This window comes from Monodelphis domestica, chromosome 5, assembly GCF_027887165.1.
Source record: "Monodelphis domestica isolate mMonDom1 chromosome 5, mMonDom1.pri, whole genome shotgun sequence".
In the NCBI taxonomy this organism is placed as follows: domain Eukaryota; kingdom Metazoa; phylum Chordata; class Mammalia; order Didelphimorphia; family Didelphidae; genus Monodelphis; species Monodelphis domestica.
Genome location: NC_077231.1, coordinates 190,208,380 through 190,233,421, shown reverse-complemented (window position 1 = coordinate 190,233,421; position 25,042 = coordinate 190,208,380). Strand labels below are relative to the sequence as shown.

Here is a 25,042-nt window from a genome sequence, read left to right as displayed (position 1 = left end):
TTTCTTAGTCATAGGAAGAAAATAAGGGGTTGTTCCTAGCCCTCCATTCCCAATTTTCAACTAACTTAACTCTGTAATCAGTCATAATTATTTCGCCATTTTTTATTTTGAATTCTTTTAACCAATCATTACTTGTTCCTCACTTCTAAAATTCCATCTTATAAAAAGGGTAGGTATTCCTCACTTCAGGGTCTTAGCTTTGCTGAATAAACTGAAATTTTACTTATTAGTAAATTCACATTTTACTAATAAATTGATTGTGCTTAGAACTTTGTGCCTCAGTTTACCTTATTCTGACCATAACAATGTAATTCCACCAACTGTAGCAGCTTATAGTTTTTTTATTGTAATATCTACCTCAAAAAGGTCCTGAATACATGTATGCTTGTATAATTCTATTAAAGTACTTAGGGATGTTTACTATGGTGCCTGTAAATTGTTCCCCCATTTACTCACTAGGAAAGAGGGCTAGTAATTAACATGTGTGGAAAGTTTTTTCCAGTCCCTTTAACAAAAAGAGCATGGGATTTTGGAGTCAAAGGACCTAAACTTAAATTATATCTTTACTTTTGAACTTGGATTGAAATTCCACCTCTACTTACTTCATGTATAACTGTGGACAAGCCACTTAAGCTTTTAATTTCCTCATTTGTAAAATGAAGGAATTATAGTTGATAGTTTTCAAGGACCCCTCCAGCTTTTAATTTATTATCCATTAGCCATGAATGGTAAACCTGGGTTTACTATCCCTGCAAAAGTTTCTCTTTAACTCCCTCCCAGTTTGAGGTCAAATTCTAACATTTTAAACTAGATTCTCAATGACTGACCTTGTTTTTGTTCTAAAATTAGTCTTGGACTAATTTTGGTGAGGTAGTATATCAAGTCTATTTTATTGATAATAGGCTTTAATAAAATAATAAATTAATAAAGGCTTTAATGAAATAGGATGTATTTTGATAGCTTTGGCAAGGGGTTTGAAATTAGATGTTCTTTGTGTCCCTCTGGTATATTTATGCTTTGACTTTAATCAGTTCTCATTTATTATGTTTTCTTTAGATGTTTACCTATATAACCTGTTTTAGATGATATACTACTAGAATATTTGGGCATGTGAGCATTACTAACCCATTTGAATTTTTGACTTTGTTGAACTTTTATAGTATTATAGGTACTTAAAGTAAATCCATGTAAATTCTAATATTTCAAAAGATCTGTGTTTTCTATAATATGCATGAGGCAGTCCCTTTATAGTATAGGAGCACACCGTCTTCATGAATTACTGTGACCAAAAGCACTTATTTCCTAGTAGTTAACCATTTAGGTATCTAGATGGCACAATGGATTGAGTCAGGAAGACATCTTCTGGAGTACAGATGTGACACTTATTAGCTGATCATGGGCAAATCCTTAACCCTGATTGCCTCAGTTTCCTCTTCTGAAAAATGAGCCAGAGAAGAAAAATGGCAAGCTACTTCAATGTCTTGGTCCAAAAAAACCAAACAAACCCAAATGAAGGTCACAAAGAGTCAAATATGACTGGAATGACTGAACAACAAAGCCAATGGAATCAGTAGGCAGTTTGGATGGCAGCACCATCATTGCTGCATTTTTTAAAACTCTGCCATAATTCAAATATCTTTCTAAAATCTAATTATTAATTTCATCCAGTGTATCATACTATTTCTACCTAATTGTCTTGCATAACTATTTCATTATATCTAGTCTATTTTCCTGCACTGAATCATACTGAATGTAGTCTGTCCACATAACACTTCACAAAAGTTATCTTAATATCAATGATAATTCCAGTATTCATGATCTAAGATTGTCAAAACCATATTAATGACATACAAGCAACCAGATCAAATTTGTAGCCAGCTTCTACTATAAGTAGAGACCGGCACTGTGATTATAGCTGAGGTTATTCCTCCCTACCAACTCCTGTCCAATTGTCCTCCCTTAAGTTTCATGAATTTACTGAAAGGGCTAACATTTCTTTCTTTTTATTAGTTGTCTCTTACATTCTCTTCTTTTGAAACTAGATAGGCATTTACTTCAAAATCCTCTTCCGCCCCCTTTCCTAAAACCAATATTTCAGCTTAAGTATTATTTTCTCATAACACCCTTTTTACAGAAAGTGGAACTAAAATAATCTTGGGATATTTGAATTGGTATTTCATTATAAATGGAGGCATTTCTTCTGACAGTTTTTAAAATTCTCTGCTTGGCATTGAAATTCTGAAAGTTATCAGCTATCTTCAATGGTGTTTCAGAAGTGAGGTATTTCCTCTGATAGCAGTCTTGGATTCAATCAATCCTGACATTATTTATATCCATAACTTCTGGGTAATTTTCTCATATTTTTTCCTGTAGTATTTGATACTTAAGGTTCATTTTAAAGTCATCTTTTCCTGAGAGGCATATGATCTTTAAATTAACTCTGCAAATTCCATTTTAATGCCATTTACTATGATGTGTATAACAGAATTAATGCCAGTGTTGTCTTTTGCTTCTCTTTTGCCATTTTTCTGTATATTTTTGTATTTTTGAGTTTCAAACCTTCATTGCCTTTAAAGTGCTATTGTTTTGGAGTCTCCATTTATGTATTGTAACTCTTTAAAAAATTTTTATTTTTGTCTTATTTATTCCTTATATGAGAGTCTTGATTTCTGACCTTTATGTCTTTTAAAAGTTTTAGATATCTTTTGAATCATTTTAACTTTCTTTGGGGAATTTGTACAGTTCTCTTTTTTGTTTATTTTCCTTCAAAACATCATAATAATTTATGATCATATCCTTGTTGAGGAGATTCTTACCCATTTTCCCTTCTATTTTGATGAGTTTCATTTTATTGTTGGTTTATCTGATTAACTCAGCTTGTGCTCAGATTTTCTCTTTAATGTTATGTTTTAGCTATTTAAAAAGTACTCCCAATAGTTTATCTTGACTTCCTTCTTCATTTTTCAAGTTCTTCTTTTTCCACTCTTCTAGCACGCACCTTTTCCCTTGCACAGACTCCCTCCATCCAAGACTGGATATCTGGGTTCTGGGTTCTTCCATGGCTAGAGTAAACTCCATGAAAGAGAACTAATCATAGATAGAATGCTATTTCTCCTTCCCTCACTCATAGAATTACTTTTACCTCTAGCTCTCTATACTATTGTATTGTTCAGTCACTAGCGGGCCCCCCCCCCCCCACCTGAAACACAGACTCAAACAATTGTATTCCCTTTCCTTCCTATGACTGGTCAGGATAGCCACCATAGCCAGACCCCAAAATAAAAACCTGTGAGGTTTCATACATCTATTGAACCTGACAGGTATGCTTCAGATGTGTAAAATGAGTGGGTGCTTATAAATATTTTAACTCTGATCTTATTCCATAAAACTTTTATCTTGAGTGTTGTTTCTGCCTTCTTATCTTGTTGATTCAGCCTTAATTACTAGAAATTTGGCAGGTAATTTCCTTTTTTTGGCGAGGGGAGTGTTGGGTTGGGTTGAGCAGTTATGCTGAAAACAGTTACTGTGTCATATTACTTAATTCATGGTCTTGTCTCCATACTCCTCAACTAGAATCAGTAGCCTTAACATTTTGTTCTGGTGTCAATAAGAGACTGTGAAATAGAATCTCCTTTGATATAAATTCCATTTTTCCTCATGTCTTTTATTTAATTTCATTTTGGATTTTCTTCTCCTTTTTCTATTCTGTGTTCTGCTGTTCTGCTCATCAGCATCTTAATTTTAGTTTCAGTTTTCTTCCTGACTTCCTTAGATTGTTCGGGTTGTTTTCCTTATCCTAGCTAGGACTCTCTCATTGGCCAGAAGAGAGACCAAAAGATAGTGATGTTTTTAAGACCTTTTTACCTTCCTTTCTAGCTGTTCGAAAGAAGCTTGTATTTTATACATACATAATTGATTAGGGCCTTTAACAAAGAAAAGCATGGCAAATACCTAATATTCCCTGGAATATTTGTTTCCCTACTTCCTCAGTATCAAGTAGAGCTACATTCCTCTAGTACTAATAGCAACAACAATAACTTGTATAACATTATTATAAGGTTTGCAAAGCCCTTTATATACATTCTCTCTTTTGCTAACTAAATAACTTCTTTAAATAATTAAAATAATCTTGAGAGTAAAATTATAATTAAAAGAACAATTTAAAAGTTGTAAGTTTATATGACAATGGTAAGAGCATAGGACTTACTTGAAGTCAGGAGGCTTGATGTCTCTTCACAGCATTGCCCCCTTAATTAACAGTATGAGTTTGGGCAAGTCACTTAACCTTTGCTAGGTATCAATTGCTAAACTTGTGAAATCAGAGTTATATTAGATGATTTCCAAGTTCCCTTCCTTCTCTGAAACTGTGGTTTGAGGTGCTTATCATTTTGGGGCATATTAGCCAAAGTTTTATCTTTAGTTATAGTTATAATGCCTTTAAAATTGGGAATCAGCATAATGTGTTTAACAAATATTGAGACCATTTTGATTAGAACAAAGAGTATATTTAGGAGAATAATTAGAATAAGAAGTGAAATGTAGTTGAGGAAGTACATTTTATAATCAGAGTTGACTAATGTATTGATTTATTTTGTTGGTCTCTGCATATTTGCTGTAAGAGAGAACTTTTCCTCAGGAAAAGATAGTGGTGCCAGTAATTTGTGAATTTTGCTAGAACCCCCCCCCCCAAAAAAAAAGAGCATGAGTAGAACATTTTAAAATTCAGGCAAAAAAATGGAATTAGTAAAAGCTCAACAGTGACTAGACTAGTTTACCTGGAACTTGTCTGCGAAGAAACAGCTGAAAACAAACTTAGAAAGACATGGAATGCACTTCTTGGTAGACTAAAGAATTTGATTTTTTTCTTGTAGGTAACTAGGGGACAATTGAAATCAGGTTTATTTTTTGTAACAGGGCTATGACAATAAATATGATGTGATAAGTAGACTAATAAATTCTGTCCTATAGTTTGCTAACACTTGTCCGTTGTCTTTGAGTCATTGAAATAGGTGACTTGTACAGTACTCTCCTCCATGGTTTATAGTATTTCTTTCTTCTAAATTCAGCAAAAGTTTCTTCTCAGTTTCTTTTTTTTTTTTTTGGTCTAGATTCACCTAACTTCCATCACTTGAAAAAAAACTTCAGTAACCATCCCAAGATTGGCTAATACCCCTGTGTCCTTTTCTACATATGGATATAGCTTGTTAAGTGAAATCCTCCTACTTTTATCCACTGTGATTATAGTTAGACATGCAAGTGGAACTATTTCTCATGTTTTTTACCTTCTTCAGCTAATGTTTTTGCACTCAGTGCTGAACCCTGTTTAACAAGTGGTAGACACTCATTGAATTTGTGTCTAATTCAATCCTTAAATAAATATGAACTATGGCTCACCTTTTTCTAATAAATACATATTTTGAATGGAGTGCTTAGAGCAGAACATTATTTGTTTTCATTATTTTGTTTTTGCCCTGTAGGTCCCAGTGCAGTGGTCAGATATGGTCACTTTGAAAGCAAGAATGACAAACTATGGCTTACCTAGATACCGATGGCTGACTCATGCTTGGAACTTTTTTCAGAGAGAGGTAAGAACCCCATTGAAATAAGTGAATGTGAATTAAATGACGCATCATTCATCTTTTCCATTTATGTATGTAGTTGTATTTAAGGTAGAAATGAAACTTTTGCTGTATGTATTTGTGATAAAAAGTTAAACCTGTGGTTCAATTGTAGCTGAAGTCATTGTCAGGAGAGTTTTTATTTCACTCAGAAATATCTCAAATTCCTGAAGTACTAACTACTTTTCTTCTTCTCATTCCCACTTTTCTTCTTGCATATGATTTATTTTTAGTATTTTCAGAATTTCTCAAGACTCTCTTACTGAACTGCAGCCAGAATTCTTCTTAGGGGTGAGAGCAAAGGGCATACTTAAAAAACATTCAAGTTCTGTTCAAGCAAGTTATTTAAAAGCATTTAATGCCATTAGCAATAACAAGTTTTAATTTTTCTTTAATAATTGACTTAGTCCCTTAAGAATATTTAGATCATTTTTATCTGACAAAACAGGAACATAAAGTTCATGCTTATATTTAATAATTCTTACCACATTCCCTTTTTCACCTAGGGACATAAACATCTTCACTAGTTAGATATTTTAACTCCTGAGTTTAAAACTTGAACTTTCAAACCAGACTGTAGGTATTCTCTTTAATGACTATCATACTATACTGGAAAAAGCTCTGGATTTGGAATCAGGGAACATAGGTACAAATTCTAACTTCATAGTTTGGCTTTGAGCTATTTTCTCATTTATAAAATGAAATTGTATTAGATTAAAGGAGGTCCCTTTTTGCTCTAAATCCCATGACATGACACATTACTTCACTTTGTTTCCCCACTCCCAGGACCATAACTAGCAATTTTTGCATCTGGGGGAAATGGCATGGATATGTTCTTTTTTAAAACCAGATAAGTTGAAGGCAACGGGAGCAAAGCAGGCCTTAGACCAAGGAGAAAAGTCACCATATGGTAGCATCATATATTAGTTAATTATTCTTGCTAAGTGCGAAGTTCAGTTTTTTTTTCTATGTTGTTGAAGGAGTGTAATTGCAGTCAGTCTTCTCTAGATTATAGAATAAAACTCCAGTTGCCCCACTCTAGTTATAACTCTTCTCTTTGTAATAGCATTTTTAGTTTGCAATTCTTTCCTTTATAGAAGCAATGGCTCAGGTATAGGACAGAATCTGAGAGGTGATTACAGCAGATAACAATTTATATTTATAAAGCACTCAAACATATATGGGGGTATCTTTGTCTTAGCAACCCTGTGATGTATTTACTACAAATATTATCTCATTCTACATATTGGGAAATTGAAATTGTGAATTGAAGTGAATTTTCCATATTCCCATAGTGATTGCATGTTAGATTTGGTCTTGAACCTTGGGCTTTTGATTCTAAGATGAGGATCAAAAGACACTCAGCTGCTTTTTTTTGTAAGTAGGAAATCTTTATTCCTAGGATTAAATCTGGTTCATTGTGCTCAGATTTACTTCAGCATAGATTTCCTATTTATTTAAACACTTCTTAATTTTATTGTTTAGTTTGTATTTGGATTAGAAAGAACACAAAGAAAAATAATGAAAGCATTAGAAATTGTGAAGAAGACTATCTCCTGAAACTCTACAGTCTTGTGATATTATGAAATCAAAAGTCCAAACCCTCAAACGGCCAAAGAAACCACATTTTGACAAAAATGAAGCTTCCCCAGATACAGCGTGGTAACATCCAGCATTATAAATGATGTGACTTATTTTACCATTAATTCATTCAAATTGCCTAGACACATGAAGTTAAAAATGCTTACCCTACTTCTCCAGAGATCATTCTTTTGGGTCTTTCATTATCATCCCCAAACTATGATATAGAAAGCAAAAAAAAAAATAGTAGCCTAAAATAGTCCAAATTAAGCATTGCAAAATTCATTCACAAAAATCACAGAATCGAATCAAAAGGGACCTTAAAAATAATTTTCTTCAACCCTTTTCATTTATTGGCAATAGCTGGTAACTTTCCCTGTTTCACACAGTAGGCTCCTGTGACTCAAGATCCCTCATTCCACTTATTCTTCTTTTCTCTGTAGGTCTTTACTCAGAACTTTCTTGATTTTATTTAACATAAGATCTATTAAAAACAACAACTTGCTTATCTTATTTTTTTCCCAACACATATTAGAAATAGCAAATTCAAAGGAAGGCTAAAGGATATTGTTAAAAACATATGTAATGATGGTAGAGAAGACATCCAAATTTCAAAGGATTTAGAAACATATGTAAGTGGATTTGGGTCTTTTCACTCAATTCACAAAATACAGACACAAGAAACTTTTAGATTTAGTCAGAAATTAAATAAGTAACTTGAAAGTATATATATCCTTGATCATCTGCTCTTCAGTGGTAAGAGATTTTATTATGGTGATCAAATTCCATTCTTGTTTCTCTTCTTTTTGCCTAATATGACATTGTAAGATTTTGGTAAAAATATCTTAGAGCTCAGGGATTAAAATGGAAAATTTGGTCACTTTTTGTATATTTTGCACATTATTTTTTAGAACTCTGCTGGTTCTGTAATTTACCACACTGACATTATTGATACAGAATATATATAACAAATTATGCATAGCAGAAATAGGACCTTGATATGGACATTTAAGAAGTGTGACTGTCTTCTCTCCTTTGAGCAAAGAGAATGTTCTTTTGTCTCTGATCATGCTAGTCTTCTTTTTTCAGTTTAAGTGCTGTGGAGTGGTGTATTTCACAGATTGGTTAGAAATGACAGAGATGGACTGGCCTCCAGATTCCTGCTGTGTTAAGGAGTTTCCAGGATGTTCGAAGCAGGCAAATCGTGAAGACCTCAGTGACCTTTTTCAAGAGGTATGGGGAAAAAATAATATTTCAAGTGCAACTCTTCTATGATTTTACTTTTAAAAAATGAAAAGAGTATTTGAAAGTCAATATTTGAATTTAGACATTTTCCTACTGAATTAAAGATACAGCTTTAAAAAAATTAAGTTACCAAAAATTGGATGAGATAACAATTGTAAAAGTGCTTGGCACGTAGTAGGTACTGTAGAAATGCTTTATCCTCCCCTAAACACCCTCCCTCGCCTGCCAAGTTTTTTGTTGGTGAGGTGAGGAGAACATCAGTCAAAGAAGAATAAATATTTCTAAACATTAAGATGTAAACATATAAACAACTTGTGATTAGGTTTAAAACACATCAACAGAAAATGCTGATCATGTCTAGAAGTTGATTTTATATAAAATGGATTTCAGAATTTGTTCTCTGGAATCACAGAGTGTTTATGATGTTTTAAAAAGTTTCCATACAAATATATAAACAATGTATTTGTATTTGGCCTCTATTAATATCGTACTTAGGGTTGGATTATTTGAGAATAACATATACCAAAGAAGTTGTACAGAGGCACAAAAAGTTTAGAAACCATTGATCCTTTTAAATTAAAAAAAGTTTTTAGTCATTCTCCAGTTCCCCCTGCTGGCTAATGATGAAAGCTATTAATTTCATGTAGTTATTCATTGTTAACAAATATTGAGAGGGGCATCTTATGGAAGAGACAGTGCTAGATGTCAATAGTAGGATACAAAGTTAAGCAAGAGAGATCCTTATACTCAAACACAAGAGTCTATTATCTCAAGGAGAAAGTCCTCAATAAAAGAAGAAATATTCAAACTCCAGAAATTGGGACTCTTTTGAATTATCAGACAGAATCTATATTTACAGGAAACCTTTAAAGATAAAGGCCATCAGCTTCCTTATCCATAAAATGAAGGCATTGGAGTAGAAGCCCTTGAAGTTTCCTTCCAGTTCTAAATCCATACCTCTATGCTGTAGGATTTAATTTACTTTAAAATTAATAAAAATTATTTTTAATTTAATCTCCAGTTTCTTAATATTTTTCAGATGCAGTTATTTTTACTCTTCCAGTTTTTTATAAGCAGAAGTGTCCCAACCTTTCATTTAAAGAATAGAAGTTTTCATACAAGAATGCTAAGACATGAATGTTAAGAATAATTTTTAAAATGCATTTTAGAACTTATGCCTCAGAATAAGTGCTATCCGGTAATGTAGTCACATTAGCAAGATATGCATTATGCCAGTAATACTACCATTACTCATGATGTTTTGGAATTGTCTTCAGAGACAGTTTACCAGACACAGAGGAAATTCCATGTCATTACTATATAGCCATACCACATTTTTAAACAACAGCTGTATTGCCTGGTTTCATTATTCACCTTATTCAGACTTGCCTCTGAATGATTTTTAACTGTCTTCAGAAATCAAATATACCCTCGAAGGATAAAAATGTTCCACCATTGAAAAGAATATTCCATAGACTCTGAAAGCTATTTTTCAAAAACATGCATTCCTAAATACTTTAAGCAATGGTAGAGTCATCAGAATAAGTGTATAGTCTCTCATTACATTTTCCTCACATATTAATATATATAATGTGATATAAATGTAGTCCTTATAGAAGAGAGTTTGAATTAAAGAAAAAGATAACATTTTTCTCCTTTTCCCTTTCCTTCATATTTACCTTTTCAAGTTTTCCTTGCTCTTTGTGTTTGGATCTCGAACTTTCCACAGAGCTCTGTTCTTTTCTTTACAAAAACTTGGAAATCTTCTATTTTGTTGAATGCCCATACTTTCCCCTGGAAGTATATAGTCAGTTTTGATGGATAGCTGATTCTTTAGTCTCTCAATATTATAGGGTAATGTTCATTTGAATTATATATTATGTTATATAGTCACCCGAAAATGAAGGCTATTAATTTATAGTCACTGTTATTCACAATAATGCTAGAAACGAACAATTTATAAAGTCTTCACATGTGGCTTTTAGTCTTAATTGTCTTCTAACTTCCTGTTTGATCCTGGAGTATGCCATTGGTCCTCTTTGAGCTTCATTTTCCTCATTTATAAAATGAAGAGACTTGATGAAAAGTGTTTACTTCCTGATTTTTCAGAGTTTTATTGAAATATTCTTTATTCTTTGTTGATCTTGAATTTATATTTATTTTTAAATTTTAACTTATTTTCCCTCAATTACATGTAAAAACAGTCTCCAATTTTTTAAAAACAATTTTGATTCTCAAATTTTCTTCCTCCCTCTCCTAACCTCAGCTAAGATGGTAATTAATCTGATATATGTTTTACATGTGCAATCATATAAAATATTTTCCATATTAATCCTTTGGTGGAAGGAAACAATAAAAAAAATAAAGTGAAAAAGAAGTTTTGCTTCAATCTGGATTCAGACTTCACTGGTTCTTTCTCTGAAAGCAGACAGCATTTTTAAAAATCACAAGTCCTTTAGGGTTGTTTTGCATCATTGTTTTGCTGAGAATAGCTAAGTTATTCACAGTTGTTCATTACTGTTACTGTGTACAATGTTCTTTTGGCTCTGCTTCTTCTCTGCTTCAGTTCATTTAAGTCTTTCCAGGTTTTTCTGAGTTCCTCCTGCTCATCATTTCTTACAACATAATAGTATTCCATTACAATCATAGATTATAATTTATTGAGCCATTCCCCAGTTGATGGGTATTCCCTCACTTTCTAATTCTTTGCCTCCTCAAAAAGAATTGCTTTAAATATTTTTCTACATATAGGTCCTTCCTCTTTTTGTTTTTATTTCTTGGGCATATAAACCTATTCATAATATTGCTAGGGTAAAGGGTATGTACTCTCTTTTATAGCCCTTTGGGCAAAGGTCCAAAATGTTCTGCAGAATGTTTGAATCTGTTCACAACTCACAACAATTTTCCCACATTCTCTCCAAGTCTTGTCATTTTCTTTTCCTTTCAAAATAGGTGTGAAATGGCATTTAAGAGTTCTTTTAATTTACATTTCTCTGATTAATAATGCTTTAAAGCATTTTTACATGACTTTAGAGAGCTTTAATTACTTTTATAATAGTCTGCTTATATCCTTTGATCATTTATCAATTGGGGAATGTCTTGTATTCTTATATATTAAAGTCATTTTTCTATTTATGTAAAAAATGAGGCCTTTATTAAAGAGAATTAGTATAAAAATACTTTTTGCCATTTTGACAACTGTGCATTATACTCCATCCTGTTTTTTCCCACCTCCATTTATCTTTTTTCTATTTTTTAATTCTGTCCATCCTCATCTTCACAAGTGTTTAGCTTCTGACTATCACATCTTCTGATTTGCTCTATTAATCTCCTCTGCCCTGCTTTTTTTCTTTCCTTTTAAAATTTATTTAATTTAGAATATTTTTCCATGGTTACATGATTCATACTCCTTACACCCCCCTCATCTATCCCCCATCCTGTAGCCAACTGAGCAATTCAACTGGGTTTCACATTCATCATTGATCAAGACCTATTTCCATATTATTAATATTTGCAGTAGAGTGATCATTTAGAGCCTACATCCTCAATTAAATCCCCATCGAATCATGTGATTAAGGAAATGTTTTTATTTTGTGTTTCTACTCCCACAGTTCTTTCTCTGGATGTGGATAGCATTCTTTCTCATAAATCCCTCAGAATTCTCCTGTATCATTGCATTGCTGCCAGTAGAGAAGTCCATTACATTTGATTGTGCTATAGTGTATCCATCTCTATGTATAAGGGTCTCCTGGTTCTGCTCCTCTCACTCTGCATTAACTCCTAGAGGACATTCCATTTCACATGAAATTCCTCCAGTTTATTATTGCTTCCAACACAATAGTATTCCATCACCAATAGAAACCACAATTTGTTCAGGCATTTCTCAATTGATGGACACCTCCCCCCCCCATTTTCCAATTTGTTGACACTACAAAGAGCATGGCTATAAATATTTTTGTACAAGTTTTTTTTTTCTTCTTATCTCTTTGGAGGTACAAATACAGCAGTGGGATGCCTAGATCAAAGGGCAGGCAGCCATTTAAAGCCCTTTGGGCATAATTCCAAGTTGCCTTCCAGAATGGTTAGATCAATTCATAACTCCGCCAGCAATGCATTTGTGTCCCAATTTTGCCACATCCTCTCTAACATTTATTACTTTCCTTTGCCTTCATATTAACCAATCTGCTAGGTGTGAGGTGGAATCTCAGAGTTGTTTTGATTTGCATTTCTCTAATTATAAGAGATTTAGAACACTTTTTCATGTGCTTATTGATAGTTTTTATTTCCTTATCTGAAAATTGCCTATTCATGTCCCTTGCTCATTTATGAATTGGGGAATGGCTTGATTTTTTGTACAATTAATTTAGTTCCTTATATGTTTGAGAAATTAGACCTTTGTCAGAGATTTTTGTTATAAAGATTTTTCCCCCAATTTGTTGTTTCCCTTTTAATTTTTATTGCATTGATTTTGTTTGTACAAAACCTTTTTAAATTTAATGTAATCAAAATTATTCATTTTACATTTTGTGATATTCTCTATTTCTTGCTTTGTCTTAAATTCTTTTCTTTCCCATAGGTCTGACAGGTATACTATTCTATGTTCACCTACTTTACTTAAGTTTCCTTCTTTATATTTAGGACATTTACCCATTCTTAATTTATCTTGGTATAGGGTGTGTGATGTTGATCTAGACCTAATCTCTCCCATACTGTTTTCCAATTTGCCCAGCAGTTTTTGTCAAACAATGGGTTCTTGTCCCAAAAGCTGTGATCTTTAGGTTTGTAGTATTCTATCTTTCTGAGGGCATTTACCTTAATTCTATTCCATTGATCCTCCCTTCTGTCTTTTAACCAGTACCATATTTTGATGACCACTGGTTTATAAGTACAGTTTAAGATCTGATTCTTCTAGACCCCCATCCTTTACATTTCCTTCATTATTTCCCTTGATATTTTTGCTATTCTTACAAATGAACTTTGTTATTATTTTTTCTTATTTAGTAATACATATATATACATATTTGTGCGTATACATATCTATCTATCTATCTATCTATCTATCCTTTTAAATGTCCTAATAATGATAAAGTTCTTAGGAATTTCAAGAATCATATTCCCATATAAGTTTTACCTTACAGTAAACCTACAGTTTAAACTTATTGCATGTCTTTTGATTTCTCTTTATGTTTTACCTTTTTATTTTTTTCTTGAGTGTTGTGTTGAGAGTCATATTTTCAGTTCAGGTCTGGTCTTTTCATCAGGAATATTTGAAAGTCCTCTATTTCACTGAATAGTCATTTTCCCCTGAAGGATTATACTCAGTTTTGCTGAGTATGTAACTCTTGGTTGAAGTCCTAGCTCTTTTGCCCTCTATATTCCAGGCCCTCTAGCCCTTTAATGTAGAAGCTGCTGAATCTTGTGTTCTTCTGGCTGTGGCTACATGGTATTTGCTGTTTCCTTTTGGCTGCTTGAAATATTTTCTCCTTGACCAAGTAGTTCTACAGTTTGGTTATGATATGCTAGGAGTTATGCCTTTCAGGAAGTGATCAGTGGAATCTTTCTATTTCTATTTTATCCTCTAACTTTCAAACATCAGGGCATTTTTCTTGATAATTTTTTCAAAGATGATGTTTGAGGGGTTTTTTTTATAATTTATTATTTTTTTATAATGGCTTTCAGGTAGTATGGTAATCATTACATAATTGCTCCTGAATTTGTTTTCCAGATTAGTTGTTTTTCCAATAAGATTTCACATTTTCTTCTACTTTTTTATGGCTTATGGAGTCATTTGTTTTCACTTGCCCAGTTCTAGTTATTAATGTATAAATTTCTTGAGTGAGTATTTGTACCTCCTTTTCTGTTTGGTCAATTATGCCCTTTAAGGAGTTCTCTTCAGTGACTTTTTTGTATTTCTTTTTCCATTTGACTAATTCTGCTTTTTAAGGAGCTCTTCTTTTCATTGAATTTTATTTTATTTTATTTTTTACCAATTGGCCTGGTCTAAATTCTAAGGTATTATTTTCTTTGGTTCTTTTTTTGTGCCTCCTTTATCAAGCTGTTGACTCTCTTTTCATGATTTTATTCTATCACTCTCATTTCTTTTCTTAGTTTTTCTTCTATCTCTCTTATATGATTTTTATAATCTGTTTTGAACTCTTCCATGTATTCTTTTTGATTTTGAGACCAATTAATATTTTCTTGGAGTCTTTGGATGCAGTAGTATTGACTTTGTTGTCATCTTCTGAGTTTGTGTGTTGGTCTTTCCTGTCACCAAAATAATTGTTCAAGCATTCAGGTTCTTTGTGTAGCTGCCTTCAAAGCTAACTCTAGGGCATCTATAAGTTTACAGTTCTTCTAAGGTGGTGGAATTTAAGGAGAGGGATGTTTAATATTCTCCCAAAATGCACTCTCACAAGTACTTTTCACAAGTACTTTTTCCTTCCTTGTAACCATGACCTGTATTCTCTGTTCCCCTATGGCTGAGAGCACTGGTGCATGCCAATTCTCTTCTTGAGAACTTGACCCAGGATCGCAATCTGAATCTACTTATGTTTAATGCAACAAAAGTCTAATACCCAGAGCCAGTGAAGGTTCCCTCTGTAATCTCCTTCTGAGCAGTTGTCCAACTCCACCTTATTGTCTGTGGTTGAGAGCTCTGGAAGACTTGGAATTGCTGATTCAGGAACCCCCAAGGCTTGTTGCCATGGTAGGGCCTGCTTTGGTGTATTGCTTTGTGCTCTACTTCCATTCTGGTGCAATAGATCTTTTGTACCAGCCTTCTAAGTTGTTTGTGGCTAAAAAATTTTCACCTTGTCTTTTTGTGGGTTATGCTGCTTCAGATTTTGTTTTGAGGCATTATTTCATAGTTTGGAGTATAATTTGATAGAGCTCATATAGGTCTGTATAATTTCTCTGCCATGTTGGCTCTGCCCTTTGATTTTATATTTAGTGGAATTTTTGTTTTGTATCCCCATTGCCTAGCACTGTTCCTGTTTGGCCCTTAGTAGGCAATTAATGAGTGCTTGTTGAATCAAATTAAATTGAGTTGAGTGTACTGTGAAATATTATTTATAATAATATGCTTTAAAGCTTATTTGTTCTCATTCAGGTTATCCCCCCCCCCCACCCAATTCTCTGCCCCTTATCTATCATAAGGGTTATAAAACTAAAATCCTACCATCTGCAAATAGTCTTTTAGTCCCCCTTAATGCCTCGGCCTTCCTTATGAAATTATCTCTAATTTATCCTATATATACTTTATTTGTACATAGTTGATTGTATATTGTTCCACTGCAAACTGTGGGCTTTTTGAGGGCAGGGACTACTTTTTAGTTGCCTTTTTTTTTTTAGGTATTACCCATGTTTAGCACATTGCTGGCATATAGTAAATTCTTAATATATGTTTGTTGACTTGGTTTACAGAGCATTATGGGCTCTTCAGTCAGATTTTCTAAGTTTGTGACCTTGGTATTTAGGAGCTTAGGGAGTTTGCATTCTGGATGAAAGGCTATTTTTTGCCCATTATCTGTAGCCAGGAAGAGCATTAAAATATTCCAACAGTTGAGTCTTTTCCATACTAAAGATTATACATGTGCATTTTTAATAAGAACCTATTATTTATAGTCCAGGGTGAGTACTACCACAATGTTGAGCCTTTGCTTCTACTGTGAAAAAGATAAGACAGGTAAAAGTCAAACAAAACTTGTAGAAATTCTATACATTGTTAAATACCTACTGCATATACTGAGTAATGTAAACTCAGAGACAGTAAAAGTCTGACTGAAACATAGAGAATAAATAGGCTTTTTGTGACTGCAATATTTTGCCCTATTAGCTCTTTGAATATAACAGCTCAGTGTGAAAAGTGACTGGACAACTTGGAAATCCATTCATTTCTACCATCCTCATTCATTGATACTGAATGATCTGACAGGCAGCCATCAGGACTGATTATGAAAATGGCAAAAATGAACAGATCTACTCAAACCCTTATCATGTTTAGAGTTTGGACAAATATGTTAGCACTTTATTTTAAAGTAGTTCTAATAAAAATTGCTTTTCCTGTTTCCTTTTGGAAACTCTATTTCTTGTTTTTAAAGCTGTCTCAAGATTTATTTTAGCAGATTGTTTCACTTTTTTTCTTTATCTCCTTTGCCATTTTTAAAAGTATTTATTGAGTGGAATAGGGGATAAAGAACTAGCCTCAGGAGGACATAAGATATAGTACTCCACTTCTGATACAACCTGGCTCTGAACAAGTAATATAAGTTCTCAGTACCCCAGGCAGCTGCCTAAAATGATCACTTGAGGAACATGTGCTCATCTCTTGTATGTTAAACTAATGAAATCATAGTTTTGGTCCATTTTTTTCTTGTAGCACTTTTATGATTACTGTTTCCAAGTTGGTAGTATCTTTTTATGGTGTCCAGAATTCTAATCTTTTCAATTATAAAAATGACGGTTGAGTGGGGTGGGGTTTGAAGGGGCAGGAAGTAGATTGTAAATTACATTAATAAAAAAAAACTCCATCCTATCACGTTTTCATATATCTCATTTAATCTACATTATAATCAGTTGAGATATATAAAACTTTAATTATTTTTAACAAAACACAGAACTCTGTAAAGTGCTTCCATAAAGAAACATTATAGTATTGTGGTTTTCACAGAATGGTCTGGAGATATCTAGGGGTCCCTGAGACCCTTTCATGGGTCCCACAAATTCAAAGCAATTTTCCTCCTATTGTTGATTTTCTAATCCTGTTAATGTTGATAGATATAATCAACATAAAAGTTTTTGGACTTTTCAATGACTTAAAGAGTATAAAGAAGTCCTGGAACCAAAAAGTTTAAGAACTTCTTGTATAGTAGAATAAGGGTTTGAATCCCAGAGCTGCTATTTATTATGTGAGTAGTAAGCCATTTAAGCCTCATCACTCTCAGTAAAACAAAGACTTAGACTAGTTTTCTGTGGTCATTTCTAGCTTCAGATCTCTATGCTAATAATGTTGAGATCTTGTGAGCTCTCTAAATTTATCTCCTCTTCAGTAAATTGGACTAATACTTATATTTTTTATCTGATTGAGATTGACATATTCTGGTAAATATTTATTTAGTGCTGACTCTCTCCAAATCAAAAAGTTGTGTGGGATTGACCTTGGAGTTAGGGAGACCTGAATTTAAGTCTTGTGATCATAGGCAAATCACTTAAACTCTGTGTCCCATGTATTATAAAGGGGAGGCTAATTTGTATCCCGAGGGGTTAAGACTTTCAGTATTGAGAGAGGGAAAGAGTGGAGACCGCCCTTCTCCAAAGTGGGGTTCAGGGGAGACAGCTGATGTTTAGGGTTGGCTCAGAGAGAGGAGAGGGGGTTTGAAGACTTTCCCCCTTCTGCCTTCCCTCCTTAGCTAAAGCTGCTATCCCCAATTTGCTCTTGTCCATCTTGTCCCCCCTCCACTACTTCAGACCAAAGGGTCTCCCCTTTGATCTGTCCACTCATATTCAGCTTGGGGAACAGATAACTTTTAATGTCAACTCAGTCAGGTAACACAAAAGGAATAACAGGCAGAGAAGAATGGGAAAAGGAATGTGGGGAAAAAGGGGTCCCTAGCTCTATCTAAACCCTTTCCCCTCCCTCCTTGAGTTTGGGGGGAACTCAGGCCATGGCAGCCTGAGCCCCCTGAGAGAAAGTCAGGTTGACTCACCCTGGGTTTGGCCCCTTGGCCACAGTTCAGACTCAGGGCAACAGGAGCTGAAGTAAAGTCTGCTCAGGTATCTCTTCAGAAAGTCCCTTCAATTGGGAAATGTTGGGGGGGAAGGATTTCCAGTCACCAGCAGGAAAAAGTGGGTAACCCTCAGGAGAAAGTCTTTTCCCCCCTCTCTATTCGGCTTCTCAAGACTGAGAGCCACTAACTCCTCCACCAACCTGAGTCTTCTCCTCCTCAAGATTCCAAACTCCTGGGGCCCCTCCCCCATCAAGATGATCAATTTCACACACTCTTTAGCCTGGCACTTTTTCTTTAGTGCCAGCCTCTGTCACACCCAATTAACTTTTTAAGAATGCAAGTTGCTGTCCTTCATCAGTGGAGAAATTTCTAAATTAAAGATTCCCCAGACTGATGAAAAAATTGGTTCAGATCTCCCTCTTCCCCAAGTATGAAGAACCGTGTGTGCTAGATTCTGTAGAGACAAAGACAGCTTCTGTTTTACAGGGGTGTAATTTCATTCTCAGGGTGCTGGTCCAACTTCTTTCCAAATGTTAAAGCACTACACATGTATGAGCATGTGTGTATATCTGTTTCATGTATGATATATACATGTATTTAATATGAGTTTTTATTATGCTTTTAAGCAAAGGTAGATGAGATTAATTAACTTTAATTTGCTATATGACTAATTACATAATCAAAAAGTATGTCATTTAATATGTACTTTTCATAGTGGAGTTACATAGATTTTAAAAATTCAGAATACAGATTAAATTAATAGTTAAGATATAGGACATCACTTTGATTTAGCCCTGGTGAATTCATGATAAGTATATTTACTGTTCTTGGAGTCAAAAGCCATATATTTAAGGCCCTGTACTGACATTTTCTAGTTATGTATCCTATGGCAAGTCATTTCCCTATTTTAAATAACATTTTCTTCATATGTTATCCAAGTGTGTTAATATAAAGAAATTTATTAATTAGAAATTTCTGTTGTGAAGATTGGATTTAGCTATCTCCTGATTGTAACAATGAAGATACTTAGCTCTTCCTTTATAGTGAAACTAGAATTGTAAGCTACAATCTATTTCTAGATTCTAACTACAAAAAGGTGTTAAGTAAATACAAAAGGTGAAGTAACTACAAAAGGTGAACTTAACAAAAGAGGATTTAAGTAACCCAAAAAGATAAAATCTAACCAAAGAAGGTGAGAACTAAGGAATGGGCAGTCCTGGAGAAAAGCATCTGCTGTGATTGGTAGACATGAAAATTTAGAGTAGGTGACACAAGAAAAAAAAGGTCTTTAAAGGGAAAAAAAAAGACTGAAGACACAGTCAGTCACCCAGGCTTGGAGTAAAGGATCAGTCACTTGGAGCTGAAGGGAAGACAGACATTCGGAGATTCATTCAGATTCATTAGGGCACTGACTCCTAGAAGCGAACGGAATACAGACACCCAGACTTCTTTTTAGACTATCACAGTTGGTGAGTGAAAGCAGACTTGGTGACCGCACCTTTCTAGAGGCATGAAGCCTCCAGGAAAGGCCCAACTTCTTGAGACTCTCTTCCCCTCACTGGGACTTAGAAATTCTAACTGGTATAAGAAGAAGCCAGAATTTTCTCTCTCTCATTCCTTAATATCTTCCTTCTATTATAAATATTGTAAATAAGCTATCATAAATTCCATTTACTTTAGTAATTCATTTTGGGATTTAGAAATAAAACCCCTGGCAACCACCTAATTAATATATTTCAGAGTTCCAACCACAATTAATTCTAACACTGTGCAAATGTGAACTATTATTTGTAGTCTATATTTCTTCTAAAGGATAACTAGCATGATGAAGAGCCTTGAAATAATCTAATATGAAGCATAATTAAGGGTCTGGTATGTTAAGCCTATAAAACTAGGGCATAGAAGGAACCATCTTTTTTCCCATTTGTTTCCTATAAATGATGAAATAGACCCTATTTTTTTTTGCCTACTTGTTGTCCCCAAAGATAAAATTAGGAATTGCAGATGAAGTTTAGAGTAAGTCCAATTTTAATTCATTATATAGAAGAACTTTAAAAATTCTCCAACTAAAGCTTTATAATTGAACTAGTTCCATTACTAAGTATTTATCTTCATAATGAGATGTAGTCTACAAAGGCCATCATGAATTTCATAGAAAAGATTCTTGTATTGAGTCCAAGAATTAAATCAAGAAATAATTTTTCATATCTAATGGTCTTCGTGATTACCAGCTCAAACTAAAAATTCCTGATGGATTTCTTTTTCATATTAGAATAGGTTAATATAAATTCTATTATTGTTTCTATTATAATCTATTCTTTACACAGTTTGCATTACTTTAAGTCTATAAAAAAGAAATGAGAAAAAAAATTAGATACTGAGTAACTTTTCGGCCAACTTTACATTTAAGTAGAAGAGGCAGTCACCTCTGTTACATTGTAAAGAGGCATGAAAAAGGCGTTTGACTCTCAAACAATTGCCACAGGGGCCTGTCATTCAAACCTAAGAAATTTCTTCTTTTTTATTGATTATAAAGCCTTCACATTATTCCTTTTTGTGTCTATAAAGGCAATTTGCAGCCAGGGTGTGAAGGACTTTAAATGAAAAAATTAAAAATGCTTGTATTTGATCCTAACAAGCCTGAAATGATATGGTTTGAACCTGTGTTTTAGGAAAATTGTTTGGCAGTTAAGTGGAGAATGCTTTACAGAAGGGAGAGAGGAGGCAGATAATTAAGAAACTTCTAAAGTAACTTAAACCCTGTGAGTGAAGTGAAGGAGATGGATGGGTTTAAGAGATATAGAGACAGAACTGCTACAATTTGGCAGCTGTCAGTGAAGAACCTCTCAAACATCTAGACTAGTCTTTGGACAATAGACAGCAAGTCCATCCCTAGGACTTTATTTAAAATTTATCCAGCTTAATGTGATCTATCAGAGTTTAATATTCTACTTTCACAGTCTTTGACAAATGAAAGTCATGGCCATTCCATGGCAAATCATTAGAAAAAACTTTGGTGAAATTAATGGAAATTAATAAAACCTTGTAAAAAAACAAACTGGAATGTTTTGTTGTTCCTTTTGAAACCAAGCCCAATATCATTAACATTTAAGATTAAAAACAGAAGAACAAAACAGTGTTTAGCAACTTTTTTTAAATGAAACATCTTTTTTTTTTCAAGTAACAAATATAGTTACAAAATGTGCTACTCAGTGATTATACTTTTCTTTTTTCACAAGGAAGAAAAAAATTTTAGTGAAAGTAAGTTTAGTATGACGTTTAGCAAAAGTATTTACCATGCTGTAAGCTAAACTTAAAATAAGATGAATGGAACTACTTCTTATGTGCAATTAAAATTCATCTTTGAAAGACAATCAAGTCTTTTGTTTTATATCATGCAGTGAGTATGGGTTAATTTCATTTTACTGTGGTCTATTTGTAATATAATTTAGATAGGTCTTTGTTTCTTTATTCACCTTGGCAAGAACATGGATATAATTTTTGGCTAGTGTTCTGGTATAGTGCAAAGAACCCTAACATGGAGTGAGAGGTTTTTCAATCAGATTCTAGTTCTATTGCTTACCATGGAGCACTTTAATTTTTCTGTGCCTCAGTTTCCTTATCTGTCAGATGGGCTTAATGCCAGGACTATCTATCTCATATGGAATTATTATAAGGGGGCAAAAAAAAGATGTCTATTGAATGAATAAGCAAAAAAAGCACTTAATGCCATTACTGCCCAGTTTTTTTAAAAAATCAATCCTGTGAGGAAAGCAATAGATCACATTTTCAGTGGTTCAGTGTCTAAATCTCCTCTTCTTTTCCTATAAACCTCTTTTCTAGGTATGGAGGGGACCACAAAGAGCTCATCTATGAATATTTTTGTACATGCCTTATTCCTTATTATTTCTTTGGGGTACAAAATCCAGCAGTGCTATGGCTGGATCAAAGGGCAGACAGTCTTTTATCGCCCCTTGGGCATAGTTCCAAATTGCCCTCCAGAATGGTTGGATCAATTCACAACTCCACCAGCAATGAATTAATGTCCCAACTTTGCCACATCCTCTCCAGTATTCATTACTTTCCTTTGCTGTCATGTTAGCCAATCTGCTAGATGTGAGGTGATACCTCGGAGTTATTTTGATTTATTTGCATTTCTCTGATGAGAAGAGATTTAGAACACTTTTTTATATGCTTATTAATAGTTTTGATTTCTTTAACTGAAAATTGCCTATTCATGTCTCTTGCCCATTTTTCAATTGGAGAATGGCTTGATTTTTTGTACAACTGGTTTAGCTCTTTATAAATTTGAGTAATTAGACCTTTGTCAGAGGTTTTTATAATGGAGATTGTTTCCCAATTTGTTGCTTCTCTTCTAATTTTGGATGTATTAGTTTTGTTTGTACAAAAACTTTTTAATTTGATATAATCAAAATTACTGATTTTACATTTTGTGTTTTTTTTTTCAAGCTTTTGCTTGGTTTTAAAGTCTTTCCTTTCCAAAGATCTGACAAGTATATTATTCTGTTTGCCTAATTTGCCTATAGTTTCCTTTATATTCAGGTCGTTCACCCATTCTGAGATTATCTTGGTGTAGAGTGTGAGATGTTGATCCAAACCTAATCTCTCCCATACTGTCTTCCAATTTTCCTAGCAGTTTTTATCAAAAAGTGGGTTTTGGTCCCCAGAACTGGGATCTTTGGGTTTATCATAGACTGTCTTGCTGAGGTCATTTACCCCAAGTCTATTCTACTCATCCTCCTTTCTGTCTCTTAGCCAGTACCAAATTGTTTTGATGACCACTGCTTTATAGTATAGTTTGAGATCTGGGATTGCAAGTCCTCCTTCCTTTGCAATTTTTTTTTCATGATTTCCCTGGATATCCTTGATCTTTTGTTCTGCCAAATGAACTTTGTTATTTTTTTTCTAATTCAGTAAAAAAGTTTTTTGGTAGTTCAATGGGTATGGCACTAAATAAGTAAATTAATTTGGGTAGGATTGTCATTTTTATTATGTTAGTTCATCCCATCCATGAGCAATTAATGTTTTTCCAATCATTTATATCTAGTTTTAATTGTATGGAGAGTATTTTGTAGTTGTGTTCATATAGTTCCTGTGTATTTTTTATTTTGTAATTTTTGATTTACCTTTCCATGTACCCTTACAAATTATTATTTTCATTGCATTGTGATCTGAGAAGGTTGCATTTATTATTTCTGCTCTTTTACACTTGTTTGCAATGTTTTTATGCCCTAATACATGGTCAATTTTTGTGAATGTACCATGTGCTGCTGAAAAGAAGGTCTATTCCTTTTTGTCCCTATTTATTTTTCTCCACATGTCTACTAACTCTAATTTTTCTAAGATTTCATTCACTTCTCTTACCTCTTTCTTATTTATTTTTGGTTTGATTTATCTAGTTCAGATGGAGGAAGGTTTGGGTCTCCCACTAGTATAGTTTTTCTATCTATTTCATCCTTCAGCTCCACTAGTTTCTCCTTTAGAAATTTGGATGCTATGCCATTTGATGCATACATGTTGAGTACAGATATTTCATCATTGTCTATACTGCCTTTTATAAAGATGTAATTACCTTTAGTATCTCTTTTAACTAGATATATTTTTACTTTGGCTTTGTCAGATATCATGATTGCAACTCCTGCCTTCTTTTTATCAGTTGATGCCCAATAGATTTGGCTCCATCCTCTTTTACCCTATGTGTATCTATCTTTCTCATGTGTGTTTTTTGTAGACAGCATATGGTAGGGTTTGGATTCTAATGCACTATGCTATTCGCTTGCATTTTATGGGTGAGTTCATTCCATTCACATTCAGAGTTATGATTACTAGCTGTGTATTTCCCAACATTTTGATTTTTACTCCTGATCCTGCCTTTTCTTCTTTCACTATTTCCTTCTACACCAATGTTTGTTTTAATCAGTACCCCTAGTTCCCATCCTTATTTTATTTCCCTTTCTACCTCCCTCCCTTCTTATTCCCCCCTTATTTTCCCTGTAGTCTTTCTAAAATTACCCCCACCACCCTTTCCCTCCCTTGTACTGCTTCCCTCCCCACTAGTCTGTTTATTACCCTTCTACTCCCCTATAGGGTGCAAATATACTCTCTGACCCAATGGATTAGATTGTTCTTCCCTCTTTGGGTCAATTTCAAAGCACATAAGAGTTGAGTATTTCCTATCTCCAATCTCTTTACCCTTCCAGTGTATTGATGTTCTACCCCCTCCCTCCATGAGCTTCATTGTGACATTTGAATTTGCCCTCATTTGTTTTTTTCTCATTTCTTTTAGTATTAACCTCTCTTTTTTAGCTCTTGTTGTGTGTGTGTGTGTATATATATATATACACACACACACACGTATATGTATTTATGCATGCATATATCTATATACCTATTTATATCTTGTCCTTTCATCAGATACAGTTTGTCACTGTTCCCTCTAAGTGTAATTCTTCTAGCTGCCCAGGTGATAACAACAGTTTTTAAGAGTTACCAATGACTTCTTTTCTTATAGAGATACATATCATTTTTACTTATTGAGTCTCTTAAATTTTTTTGTTTTTTTTTGTTTTTCTTTATTCCTTTTTTTTTTAATTACCTTTTGATGATTCTCTTGAGTTCTGTGCTTGGACATCAGATTTTCTGTTCAGGTCTGGTATTTTCTTTGCAAATTCTTGGAATTGTTCTATTTTGTTGAATGACCATACTTTCCCCTGAAAGAATATAGTCAGTTTTGCTGGGTAGTTGATTCTTTGTTGTAGACCTAATTCCCTTGCTTTCCAGAATATCATATTCCATGCCTTTTGGTTTTTCAGTGTGGATGAAGCCAGATCCTATGTTATCCTCACTGTGGTT

The 25,042-nt window shown here is 33.7% G+C and overlaps 1 protein-coding gene across 2 annotated transcripts in view; it reads left to right on the top strand.

Annotated features, from left to right (window-relative positions):
- TSPAN12 (tetraspanin 12) overlaps nt 1–25,042 on the top strand; it is a 125,984-nt gene that overhangs the window by 66,120 nt on the left and 34,822 nt on the right. For both annotated transcript variants that reach the window (XM_007504202.3, XM_001364839.4), the window contains exons 6-7: nt 5,478–5,585; nt 8,289–8,432. In XM_007504202.3, coding sequence (XP_007504264.1) covers nt 5,478–5,585; nt 8,289–8,432 — 252 coding nt within the window. The remainder of the gene's footprint in view (nt 1–5,477; nt 5,586–8,288; nt 8,433–25,042) is intronic.